The sequence below is a fragment of the Suncus etruscus genome, chromosome 2, assembly GCF_024139225.1.
Source record: "Suncus etruscus isolate mSunEtr1 chromosome 2, mSunEtr1.pri.cur, whole genome shotgun sequence".
Classification (NCBI taxonomy): domain Eukaryota; kingdom Metazoa; phylum Chordata; class Mammalia; order Eulipotyphla; family Soricidae; genus Suncus; species Suncus etruscus.
Genome location: NC_064849.1, coordinates 40,325,797 through 40,339,357, shown reverse-complemented (window position 1 = coordinate 40,339,357; position 13,561 = coordinate 40,325,797). Strand labels below are relative to the sequence as shown.

The window sequence follows — 13,561 nt, the reverse complement described above, 5'->3', positions numbered from 1 at the left end:
CAAAATCTCTAAAAATGTACAAAAGTTGTGCATATTATAACCCCTGAAAAACAAACATGCATGTATAATTGTATATATTCTATTATGCATACATGAATAAATAGTAATCTCAGCCAATGTTAAAAAACAAAAATACGAGATGATTATTACTTTTTTTGTTTGTTTTTAGTTTTGGTTTTTGGGCCACAACCGTTTGACGCTCAGGGGTTACTCCTGGCCATGCGCTCAGAAATCACCCTTGGCTTGCGGGGACCATATGGGACACCGGGGGATCGAACCGCGGTCCGTCCTACTCTAGCGCTTGCAAGGCAGACACCTTACCTCTAGCGCCACCTTCCCTGCCCCGACAAGATGATTCTTTTTAATGACAGAACTCTGTTATGTAATTGTCAAGATTGGAAATTTGAAGATCACTATTTTTTTTGTTTTTGTTTTTTTGGGTGGGCCACACCAGTAACGCTCAGGGGTTACTCCTGGCTATGTGCTCAGAAATCACTCCTGGCTTGGGGACCATATGGAACACCAGGGGAATCGAACCCCAGTCTGTCTTAGGTCAGTGACATGCAAGGTGAAGGCTTTATCGCTGTGCCACTGCTCCAGCCCCCTGAAGACTACTCTTACCTATCAGTTCTAAGTTCTTTTAGTTTCTCAACCACTGAAGACTGAAGAACTAGCAAGAACTACTCATAATGTACAATTGTTAACATTCATAAAGATGGTGGATTTTCACCAAAAAAAAGATGGATTTTAAAGTTAAGAATGCAACTAATATATTCTACTTGCTGAATGTAGAGATAAAACTGCATACCTAGCTCTTATTTATTATTTACAATTTAAATCTTTGTTGTACTTCATCTGCAATCATTCCAGAAATTGCCAGGGAAGAAGTAGCAGCCGGAGAAGGTGCATTTCTCACATGAAGAATGCGATTTCCAATCTCCCCAACTCCTCCATCGAATATAAAATCTTCTACTAGATTTCCATTTTTATCTAAGGCTTGAGCTCTTACTCCAGCTGGACCTCTAGAAAAGTAAAGGAGTAGGAGTCAACTGACTGAAAGAGATGGAACGAGTCAGTAGTTTCAAAGTATTCCGAAAACAATCATGTCTTTGTGTTTTTAAATAACACAACTATGTGAAAGTCCAATAGGTTTGTGTTTAGCTACAGACTGTCAGTTGTAATTGGTATAAAATTCTATCTTAATTCCAAAATAAGAAGTGTGTTTTTGCCACTCATTTTTAACCTAATTTCAAGAGAACATGGTTTTTTCACTGCCCAATTTCTGAATTTTGCTGAGAACCGTGTTTAGGGTATAGAATATTTTGAGCTCTGTAAGGTTTTTTTACATTCTTAATATTAATGGAGATGGGGGGGGGATTCTAAATTACCATTTCAACATAGTAATTAAATCAAGTACTTTAACTGTGTGTGTTTTAAAATCTCCTAATATTTTATCTGTTTGTTCTATCTTCTATCAGTAGACATGTCTTAAAATTACCCATCATAATTGGGACCAGAGAGATTTTTGCATAGTTTGTAAGATGCTTGCCTTGCATACAGCTGACCAACCCAACCAGCATCATACATGATCCCGAGCCTGGCCAGAAGTGAGCACTCAGCACAGTTAGGAGTAGCTAAAATTTAATAAATGATAAATGCATAAGTAAAAATTACCCATCACATTGCAGTTTTGATTTCTGCTGGTACTTACTCAACTTTCATACTCTGTATTTTAATTTTATTTTATTTTTGGTTTTTGGGCCACACAGAGATGCTCAGGGTTTATTCCTGGCTCTGCACTCAGAAATCACTCCTGGTAGGTTAGGGGGACCATATGGGATGCCAAGGATGGAACCTGAGTCTGTCCTGGGTCGGCTGCTTACAAGGCAAATGCCCTACCACTATGCTATCACTCCAGCCCCAACCTCAACCCTTTACCTTTAGAGCTCCAAAGCCTCCTTTCCAACACTTGGATCACAATTAAAATATAAGTTCCCGGGGCCGGGTAGGTGGCGCTGGAGGTAAGGTGTCTGCCTTGCAAGCGCTAGCCAAGGAAGGACCGCGGTTCGATCCCCCGGCGTCCCATATGGTCCCCCCAAGCCAGGGGCGATTTCTGAGCACATAGCCAGGAGTAACCCCTGAGCATCAAAGGGGTGTGGCCCAAAAACCAAAAAAAAAATATATATATATAAGTTCCCAATGTTTTTTATCTGCTCTGCACGATTAATATGAGTTTATGTAATTGCCAAAATTAACTGAGCTCTTAAAATTTATACTGTTTACTGTATGCATATTGCATATTAATTAAAAAACAAAACTCAGCTATATTAATATCAAACAAGGAAATTCAGGATTGAAGAGAGTACAGAGGATAAGTCATTTGCCTGCATGTGGCCAATGTTTTTGATCCCCAGTACTCCGCATGATCATTGAGATGCTTCTCCCCAAAAATCCTCCCCAGCCTTTCAGGACATCAGCACACTTGGTACAGGATTTCAAATTCTTTTGTTTTCCTCCAAGGATGTTCTTACTTTCATTTTACATGTTCAGTTATACGTATTTCAAAATATTTTTTTATGTTTTCTCTAGACTATTATTTTGTAGTCTGAGAGTTACCAAATTCCCAAATGGGTATTTCTCAACAAAGAGAAATTTTGCCCCCTAGAGGACATCTGGCAATGTCCGAGCCATTACTGGTTGTCACAACCATAACCAGAGGAATATTGCTGCTGGCACTGAGTGGGTAGAAACCAGGAAAGCTGCCAAACACTGCAATGAGCTGGACGATCTCCCATGGCAAATAATTATTTGGCCTCAAAAATGAACTCTATAATCTAGATCATCTTTATTGCAAGGATTAGCTTTCTCCTCTGCATTTCATACTGATAATAGTTTCTAGTATCATTTATAAAAAAAAAATTGCCTGATAATTTAGCCTAAAATCCCCCAAATAAGGTCTTTTTCAAAATTATTTTGAAAACTATGAGGGGGGGCAGAGCGACAGCATTGCAGTAGGGCATTTGCCTTGCATGTGGACAACCTGGGACAGACTCGGGTTCAATGCTGGGTTTAATCCCCGGATACCCATATGGTCCCCTGAGCCTGCCAGGAGCAATTTCTGAGTGCAGAGCCAAGAATAATCCCTGAGCACTGCTGGGTGTGACCCCCACACCAAAATATGAATCTAGGCATATAGGGCAGACAATTACAATCTTTTACATCCTTACATGGTTAACAGACACAAGGCTAAATACCATGTCAAAATAAAACAACATTAGAGCCTAAATTAAGAATCTTAGAGACAATCATTTGACAATGAAAAGACTGCATATCTAATTGATGCAACAAAGTTGTCAGTCTATAACTTTATTTTAGTCTAATTTAATGTTCATCAATGATTTCTTCCCCAATGTGCTCAAGCTAGGCAACGAAAAGTCAAGTTGAATGCCTTCCAAAGGTTCTTCAGTTTAAAGATCCTATTCTAGGAAGAACATGCCACTAAAAGAGTTGCTGTGTGGGCTGGAGCAATAGTATAACAGACAGAGCACTTGGCTTGTCTGAGGCTAACCTAGATTCAATCCCCAGCACCAAATAAGAGCCTCAGAACCTGCAAGCAGTGATCCCTGAGTACAGAATCAGGAGTAAGCCCTATGCACTAACTAGGTGTGCCCCCCCCCAACACACACAAAAGATGCTTTGGTTCTCTTATGATGTAATACTGCTTAATTCACTGATTCAATATTATCAATAGAACATTTGTGGCTTTCCAAAGCTATAAATTGAATAAGGCAAGACAGAGCTTGTGTGCCAAACTATGGGAAAGTCTCCTGATCTTATTTTTGTTGTTGTTTTTTTGGTTTTTCGGGCCACACCTCTTTGATGCTCAGGAGTTACTCCTGGCTAAGCACTCAGAAATTGCCCCTGGCTTGGGGGGACCATATGGGACACCGGGGGATCAAACCGTGGTCCTTCCTTGGCTAGCATTTGCAAGGCAGACACCTTACCTCTAGCACCACTTCACCGACCCCGACCTGATCTTATTTTTATTTAATATTTCTGGTCTACCTCATCATATTGAGAATAACATAATGAACATTCCCCCCTCCTTTATGGGCAATACCCGGAAGTGCTCAAGAATGACTCCTGGCTCTTTGTTCAGGGATCACTCCTGGGAGACTTGTAGGGCCATACAGGGTGCCAGGAAAGGACCACAGGTTGGCCATGTACAAGGTAAATACCTACTCACTGTACTACCACTCTGCCTCTCCCGTTTTTGAAAAACACATGCCCACCAGCAGTCTCACTCGGTAGATTCAATTAGTTTTCTCCCCAGAGGTAATTACTTTCTGAAATTAGGAGTTCATCACTTGCATGCTTGCTTTTCCATTGCTTATGTGATCCACAAACTATAGCACTATTTACATTCATATGAATGGTATCAACACTTCTTTACCTCTTCCTTTATGTTATGATCATTTCCTATACCAAAGGCTGCAGGAATCACAGAAAAGAAAAAGTCCAATTGCAGAGTGTATTCAGCTTCTCTGTCTCCAAAAGAAATCAGCTATGGTTGGGATGAATTTATTCCCAAATGCACCTGTCTACAGTAATGTAGGGCCCACTTCTACTACATTGTAAATAAAACTGATAACTGAATTCACATCCTTACATCCAGACCCAAACCCATAAGTTCCAGTCCAGTGCTACCTCAGAAATCCAAGAGTCAGCCTCTTATAAAACGTTGATAATGTATATGGAGAATGAGTTCACAGAAACCTTTTACACAGAGAACTCACTATGCCCACTCAGTGTGCTTTCCAAGGAATATTAATAGCAACAACAGAAATCAGATTTGACCAATCTGTTCTCAGGCATAATACATAATAAGCCTGCTAAAGCACACCACTAAAAACATAAAAGCTTTTATTTATAGGCAAGTGAAAGAAAACAAGGCTAGAATTTTTATGCCTTTCATTTCAGAATTTGAGCAGAGAGGTGAGAGAGTTAGCAATAAAAGCATTAGCTGGGTTTTCATTGTTCTTCTAAGGATTCCAAGAGGCTGCTCTGATAATGATACATTAGAGTCAGGTTTAGACCAGAATGGTCCCCTGAGGGAGACAGCTGATCTAGTTATTGTTCTCTTCCCAGATACACTGTCAAATCTACTGACATTTTATACCAGGCAAATTCAGCAGCTGTTATTGAGGGGACAGATACTTAGTTCCTAGAGATTAATAGAGAAATGGATTAAGGCAGAAAGAGTACATCAAAGTATACTTTGGATAGACCTAACAAATAATTGGCTTGTTCAGAAAACAAAAAGTTCATCTTAAAAATATGTTAATGGAGAGAAAAGAAAATAGACTTGAATGCATTTAGAAAAAATCAGACTAAGTCCAAATATCCTTTAAGAAAAGCATATTTTTAAAGTTTTAACTTTGCTTTATTCCCATGTTATCAAGGGTTTGGACTGACTTTTATCATTCCACAGCCCACTTCTACCCTTTTTCTATGATCCTGAGTGGAGCGGGGGACAAGAAAGAATAAAAGAAGTAAAAAGTAAGCAAGGTAGAATGTCAGGTAGGGCCTGGAATGTAAGGCATATGCCTTGCTTATGTAAGGCCCTGGGTCTGATCCTTGCCACCCAAAATATAGGGCTGGAGAAATAGCAAGGAGGTAAGGCATTTGCCTTACATGCAAAAGGACGCTGGTTTAAATTCTGGCATCCCATATGTCCCCTGTGCCTGCCAGGAGCGATTTCTGAGCACAGAGCCAGGAGTAACCCCTGAGAGATGCCGGTGTGACCAAAAATAAACAAACAAATATAGATGTCAGATATAAGACAATGTTTCCAAATGATTTTAAGAATAATTCAAAGCATGGGGTTGGAGTGATAACACATCAGGTAAGGCATCTGCCATGCATGCGGTCAACCCATGTTCAATCTCCAGCATGCCATATGGTCCCCAGAGCCTGCCAGGAGCAATTTCAGAGTGCAGAGCCAGGAATAACCATGAGCACCTCTGGGTCTGGCTCAAAAACCAGAAAAAATAATTCAAAGCACAATATGTTGGCTGTGTTTGCTTCCTAATTAGTATAAGCTGGTAGTTGATGATCTTATTAAAATTAACATCAAAAAGTATCCTTTCATAAGAATTAAGGGCCAGGGAGATTTTTTTTTTTAATTTCAGGAAATATTTTTTGAGGAGTTACCAGGAATCACACCCAGGGTATTATACATGTGAGCCATACATTATACCACTGAGATACATCTTGGGACTCTGGCAATAGAAATGGTGGCTAGACACAGGGGGCCTGATAATGAACAGCTACAATGAAGACTTCTGTAAAATGGCTTCAGATAGTCTAGCTCAGTGTTTGTCAATCTTTGTTCCATTCAGTTCCCTTCTGACCGATTTCCTTCCTGTCACCTTCTTTTCCACTTCATGACTGGCCTCCTAGTCTCATGCCATGATCCCCTATTTACACCATCTTTATTTGTGCCTTCCTTGAATATCCTACAGGGAGCCATATGGCCCCTGGTTGAGAAACACCAGTCTAGATAACTAAAATGGTATCTGTTCAAACATGAAGGGTCATAAAGGAGCCAGGTCCAAGAAAGACACTCATGGCAAAAGAAAGACACTCAATAGTTTGTTGAGAAAAGCAAGCAAGCAAGCAAGCCAAAGAAAGAAAAAAACAAAGAAAAGAAAAAGAAAAGAAAGAAGGAAGGAAGAAAGGAAGGAAGGAAGGAAGGAAGGAAGGAAGGAAGGAAGGAAGGAAGGAAGGAAGGAAGGAAGGAAGGAAGGAAGGAAGGAAGAAAGAAAGAAAGAAAGAAAGAAAGAAAGAAAGAAAGAAAGAAAGAAAGAAAGAAAGAAAGAAAGAAAGAAAGGAAGAAAGGAAGAAAGGAAGAAAGGAAGAAAGGAAGGAAGAAAGGAAGGAAGAAAGAAAGAAAGAAAGAAAGAAAGAAAGAAAGAAAGAAAGAAAGAAAGAAAGAAAGAAAGAAAGAAAGAAAGAAAGAAGGAAGGAAGGAAGGAAGGAAGGAAGGAAGGAAGGAAGGAAGGAAGGAAGGAAGAAAGAAAGAAAGAAAGAAAGAAAGAAAGAAAGGAAAGGAAGGAAGGAAGGAAGGAAGGAAGGAAGGAAGGAAGGAAGGAAGAAAGAAAGAAAGGAAGAAAGGAAGAAAGGAAGGAAGGAAGGAAGGAAGGAAGGAAGAAAGGAAGAAAGGAAGAAAGGAAGAAAGGAAGAAAGGAAGAAAGGAAGGAAGAAAGGAAGGAAGGAAGAAAGAAAGAAAGAAAGAAAGAAAGAAAGAAAGAAAGAAAGAAAGAAAGAAAGAAAGAAAGAAAGAAAGAAAGAAAGAAAGGAAGGAAGGAAGGAAGGAAGGAAGGAAGGAAGGAAGGAAGGAAGGAAGAAAGAAAGGAAGAAAGGAAGGAAGAAAGAAAGGAAGGAAGGAAGGAAGGAAGGAAGGAAGAAAGGAAGAAAGGAAGAAAGGAAGAGAGAAAGAAAAAAGAAAGAAAAGAAACAAATGAAGAAAGAAAGTAAAAGAAAGAAAGAAAGAAGAAAGAAAAGAAAGAAAGAAGAAAGAAAGGAAGGAAGAAAGAAAGAAAGAAAGAAAGAAAGAAAGAAAGAAAGAAAGAAAGAAAGAAAGAAAGAAAGAAAGAAAGAAAGAAAGAAAGAAAGAAAGAAAGAAAGAAAGAAAGAAAGAAAGCATCCAAAAATTCAGGTGATTTTGTTGTTGTTTGGTTTTTGGGCCACATGCAGCAACACTCAGTGGTTACTCTGTCTTTGCTCTCAGAAATCGCTCCTGGCAGATCAGGGGAACATATGTAATGCCGGGAATCGAACCCAGGGCTGTCCTGGGTCAGCCTAATGCAAGGCAAACGCCCTACCACTATGCTATCTCTCTGGCCCCTCAGGTGATTTTTCAAGTGTGCTTAAGACCCACCACCAAGTCAGACCTCCCTCCTAAGTTCACTATGACATGGCTGCATACCATAGGTATGCATAAGTATATGCATAAGTATGGCTTTTCCTTACCTCCGAATATCACTGATAGCAATGTCAGGGATAAACTTTTGAAGTTGCTTCACTGTTTCACTGAGGAAACAGGCTTTATACATTTCATTTGCACCATACGAGAAATGCTGGCACACCAATTTCATCAAGCCACTACAAGAATAAAATAACTTTAAAAGGAAAATAACATTTTTATTATAAAATACCTTTACAACTATTAGAAAATATGTTTATACATGGTGTCTAAGGAAAAAAAAACAGTAAAAACAATAAACAAAACCAGTAGACCAATGACAAATATGAGGATTTAACAAATAAGCAGATTAGGTCTAAATTTCCTACATTGAAAATATAAACACATGAAATTCTTTTTTAGAGTAAATAAAGTCATTACCTCTTGACAACTGCATCCATAACATCTCTGGCACTGAAGTCAAAGGGTTTGTAACCCTCTCGTTTAAAGGCAAGAATTGCATTTGGCCCTAGCCAAATGCTGCCATCCATCTTTGGGGTGAAGTGAACTCCTAGGAAAGGAAATCGGCTATCTGGGACCTAAGAAATTTACACAGCAAAGTATTTATTAGCTCCATTTCATAATGAATTGTAGCATAGATAAAAGTATTCAACTGATACTTTAAAATACTTGCTATTTTTAATGTGCATTAAGTCTGTACTCAGCGTAGCTTTTCCTTACTTTTGCCTAGAAATTCCACTGTGCTATTGACACTAATACACACCATTCCATCCATTCCTCTTTCTGGAGAAAAAATATTTTTTTAAATAACCTATCGGACACAGAGATAGCACAGCTGTATGGCATTTGCCTTCCATGCACCTGACCCAAGATGGACGGTGTTTCAAATCCTGGCACCCCATATGGTCCCCCGATCCTGCCAGGAGCAATTTCTCAGTGCAGAGCCAGAAGTAACCCCTGAGCGCCACCAGGTGTGATCAAAAAAAATAATGCCCTTATCCAGGTTATTCTATGTCCTGTCCCTTCAAAGCACCAATATTTGTGGTTAGCAAGAACAAGCCGAGCTGTCACAGAAAAGCACAGCTCAATCACAGCATAGGTGTTTGTACAGTGGAATGTATTAGGTGGAAGCTGATGTTTTTAGCAAAGTCAAAAAACATTAAATAGCTGAATAGTGGTCACTGTATCAGGTTCAACCTATCAGCTCTACAGAGAATAGTAAACTCTGCACTTAAAGAGTTCTGTCTTGACACTATGGAACTACAAAGTGACCACATCCCCTTTACCTACAGATCATGACCTCGAAGGAGTTGCTATAGAGAATAGTTCTCTCTGAGTGCTTCTACCAAAGAGGAGGAAGAATGGGGTTCTTTCTTGAATACTCTTGAATTTTCCTTCCCATGGTGTTCTTATGGTACTCATGCTTTCTGGAGACATACCTTTGTCATTAAATTATAATTGAATGATTACGAGACCAGAACAAAGATTTAGGGCTTTAACTAAAAGAGATATAAGTAAGAGGCTTATATAAAGAGCTTTTCAAAATATCTGACTACTAGGGCCAGAGTAGTGGCGCAAGCAGTAGGGCGTTTGCCTTGCATGTGCTAACGTAGGACAGACCAAGGGTCATTCCTCTGGTGTCCTATACAGTCCTCCAAGCCAGGAGCAATTTCTGAGCACATAGCCAGGAGTAACCCCTGAGTGTCACTGGGTGTGCCCCCCCCCAAAAAAAAATCTGACTACAGGCCTATGCACAAATTTTTGTTTCATGCTCATTTTGCCCAAAATCATCTTGAGAAGTGTAAAAATCCAGAAGTATTGTTACTGACCGGATAAATATTTCCTTTTACAAGATAGCATTTTTCTGGCTTCAAAAGCAAGTAATCTCCCCGGAATGGTACAATTTGAGGATCTGGACTACAGCCACTCAACTCAGAAATCCGGTCTGAGTAAAGTCCCGCACATGTTACAACATACTGACATCGAACATCCTTGTCCTGCAGCAACAAGAGAAAACTGTGCTTTGACAGAGGGAAATACTTTCTAATAATTACATTTAAAAGAAAAAAACTAGGGGGCCAGAGAGATAGCATGGAGGTCAGGTGTTTGCCTTGCGTGCAGAAGGTCGGTGGTTTCAATCCCGGCATCCCATATGTTCCGCTGAGCCTGCCAGGAGCAATTTCTGAGCATAGAGCCAGGAGTAACCCCTGAGCGCTGCCAGGTGTGACACCCCCCCCCCCCCGCAAAAAAAACCCCAAAATCAAAAACAACCAAAAAAAAAAAAAAGAGAGAGAGAAAATAAAAGAAAATCACCAGCAAAGTACATCATGTGCTTCAAGTGACAGGTGGACTTTTAGAGAAATGTCATGAGAAATAAGTGTCACCTTAGATTTTACAGTTTAAAGGTTGAGCTGACAAGGACATGTAGTAAAACACACACACAAACACATCTATTCCACTAAGATCTAGCGAACCCTCTTGACTACTTGTTGCATAAAGACGCATATTTAATTTAGTCGGTTCCCACCATGTAGCCTCTGCATTTTGAACAGCTTCTCCTGTCTTATCTTGAGTAATTACCAACCACATACTCACTTTGTTTCACATAATCCCAATTGAGTGATTTTGTACAATTTCAATTATAACCACCCACCAACCAATTTCACTTTCCTGATCAATACCTACTTTGCAAACTGAAATTACTTTAGAAACCACATTTATTTTCTGGGAAACACACATAGTAGTTAAAGTTTGCTTTATTATTTGGAAGAAGGAAGTATTGGCTGAGCTATTAGGCTATGCCCAGTGGTGTTCAGAAGATATTACTGGTAGTGCTCAGAAATACGCATGTTGGTGCTGGGATCAAACTGGAGTCATTCACATGCAATGTGAGCACCTTAACCCTTGCATTGTTTCTTCAGCCCCAGGTTTGCATTAATGACTAGAAGACTGCTCATCTTAAGTGACTATATTTTACCACAAATTTTATTTTGTGATTAATATCTGCTTAACTTCAGCTTGCCCTGCCAGGGTTCACTAATTTAGCACCCTATTTCTAAAATAATTTAACTCCTACCACACCCTAACTCCCATACCTTGCTTCTACAGAGTAAACAATTAGTCAATCCTTACTTAAGGTAAATTTATTGGTCTTTTCCCCCTCACTACTCTCCCTTTTCTCTCTCCTTACCTCTCTCTCCTACCTCTCAAAGCAGAGATGAAAACATGTAAGGACAATGTGAAAAGGCAGCCGTTTACAAACCAAAAAGAGGCCTCACCAGAAACCAACCCTAATGACTCCTTGATCTCAGACTTTATCTCTGAACTAAGAAGAGTTCATTTCTACTATTTAAATCACTCTGTAGTGATGTGTTATGGTAGTCTGGCAAGTTTAATGTACTCATCTCTCTCATATCTTCTTAATAATAAACAGTGTCTCATGTAAATTGAGAATGTTGATAGATTTTGGGGGCCTGATACCTCTTGATTATGGGGACCTCTCCCCTTTACTGATGATAATAGCATTCCTGGCCTCTTTATTTTGTGACAGGAGCAATGTCTCCCTCTATCAGTGTAACAAGCAAAAATATCTTCAGCTACTACCAAATATTCTGGGGAAAATGAAAAAAAAATTATGTTAAGAGGGGAATGAAAGGATGCCAAATTGGTTAAGCTGGGAACAATGCTTGACAGAATTCCCTTTCCTGTATGTATCTAACTTAAAGTTGACCAAATAAGAAACTGTGTACAAGCTGACAGAAATAAAAACAAAAGCCACTATATTCTGAATGTCATTCTAGTTCAGTGTGGTGACAAATACACACTCCCAAGAAAATGACCACTCCATGTCCAGCTCGGTTTCCCCTCTCCTGATCTTACTAACCAAAAATTGTGGCAGTCCATTGCTGAGAGTAGACAAAGGCAAGCAAGTCCTCAGATGTTCTCATGAGCTTCTTGTTTGTTGTCCCATGTTACAAAAGGGCATGCTTGCCCTTTCAGTATTTGGCTGGAAAACCAAAAACTTCCCTTTTGAGCCTTTAGTTTCCCAGCTCCTCTCACTATACTGTAAGGACTAGTTCCTATAGTAAGTCCAAAAACATTTGCCACTATTCCTATCCTGACTAAACTGTTATGAACTGAGTAACTGTAATAAACACTGCCAGGTGTGAACCAAACAAAACACAACAAACAAATAAAAAAGAATCTTTACCTTTGTATTCCTTATAACAACTGGATATTTTATTCCTGAAAAAGAATTAGTGAAAGATTGAACTTTGATAAAATAAGACCTCCATTACTACATTACTTAAAAGCTTACACTAGTAAATAACTATTAAATATGTTTATGTCATCACTATGATTAAACCCCAATTTTCAGTATGAAACTTTTAACTAAACTAGCTCATATTTTTTTTGTTTTGTTTTTTTGTTTTTTGTTTTTTTGTTTTTTTGGGCCACACCCGGCCGATGCTCAGGAGTTAATCCTGGCTGTCTGCTCAGAAATAGCTCCTGGCAGGCACAGGGGGCCATATGGGACACCGGGATTCGAACCAACCACCTTTGGTCCTGGATCGGCTGCTTGCAAGGCAAACGCCACTGTGCTATCTCTCCGGGCCCTAAACTAGCTCATATTTGACTATATGTAAAACTTTAACATACTTTTTGTCCATTACATTACAATTCATGTAATATATAATTATAAAAATTCCCCACCTCTGCCCCTACATATTCAATTTCAGCTTTTCTCTGAACTACAGCCCTAGAATCCATGATGTCAGTCAATTATAAGTCTAAATGTTGATTTTCCTATAGGAATAATGTTAGACTTTGAAAAATCTTGTCATCCAGTGTGGTTACCTGAGTGCTTGGAGATTCTAGATTGTATGAAGCAATCATTAACACAATACTTGACACAATACTGAACATAATATTTAACAGTACACAAAATTAGTTTCTAATAGATATATGCTACCTTAAAATCTTGCCAAGCAGACATTCAGCAGTTACAGAATATGATGTTCTAATGCATTATACATTTACTTATTATGCTAGTTACTAATAATAACCGTTTGTTTAGCAATTTTGCTCATTATCTCACAATATACATGAGTACTAGGAGTACAATTCAGATGGTCCAGATATTAAAAACTTGTCAAGGAAGAATAAATTAATTTCTTTTTCTTTCCTTTCAAATATCCCAACAGAAAAGAGGCTTATAAATCATTTGTTGACCAAGTTAGTAGTTCCTCCAAAAAACAAATCCAAAGTATCATCCCCAGTTGAGATCATGTCAGATGATGGGGAGGATGGGAGTGGGGGGTCAGAACTGCTTAGTCTTGCTCTCCCCTCAACCCCAGACAGATTCTAAGATTTCGGTGAAGATAAACTTGCATTTTAAACACATCCCCAAGGAATTCTAACTTGAATCTGAAAGACTCCGAAGAAGTGTTTTTTGTTTGTTTGTTTTTGTTTGTTTTTTATTTAAACACCTTGGTTACAAACATGATTGTGGTTGGGTTTCAGTTGTATAAGAGGACACCCCCCCCCCATCACCAGTGCAACAGTCCCACCACC

General features: G+C 39.1%; 1 protein-coding gene across 1 annotated transcript in view; it reads right to left on the bottom strand.

Annotated features, from left to right (window-relative positions):
• Positions 1-748: 748 nt before the first annotated feature.
• L2HGDH (L-2-hydroxyglutarate dehydrogenase) overlaps positions 749-13,561 on the bottom strand; it is a 32,702-nt gene continuing 19,889 nt past the window's right edge. Inside the window, exons 6-10 of the mRNA XM_049767287.1 lie at positions 12,198-12,232; positions 9,817-9,984; positions 8,408-8,565; positions 8,035-8,166; positions 749-1,022 (exon numbers count right to left, since the gene is read on the bottom strand). Of these exons, the coding sequence (XP_049623244.1) occupies positions 827-1,022; positions 8,035-8,166; positions 8,408-8,565; positions 9,817-9,984; positions 12,198-12,232 (689 nt within the window). The 3' untranslated portion in view covers positions 749-826. The remainder of the gene's footprint in view (positions 1,023-8,034; positions 8,167-8,407; positions 8,566-9,816; positions 9,985-12,197; positions 12,233-13,561) is intronic.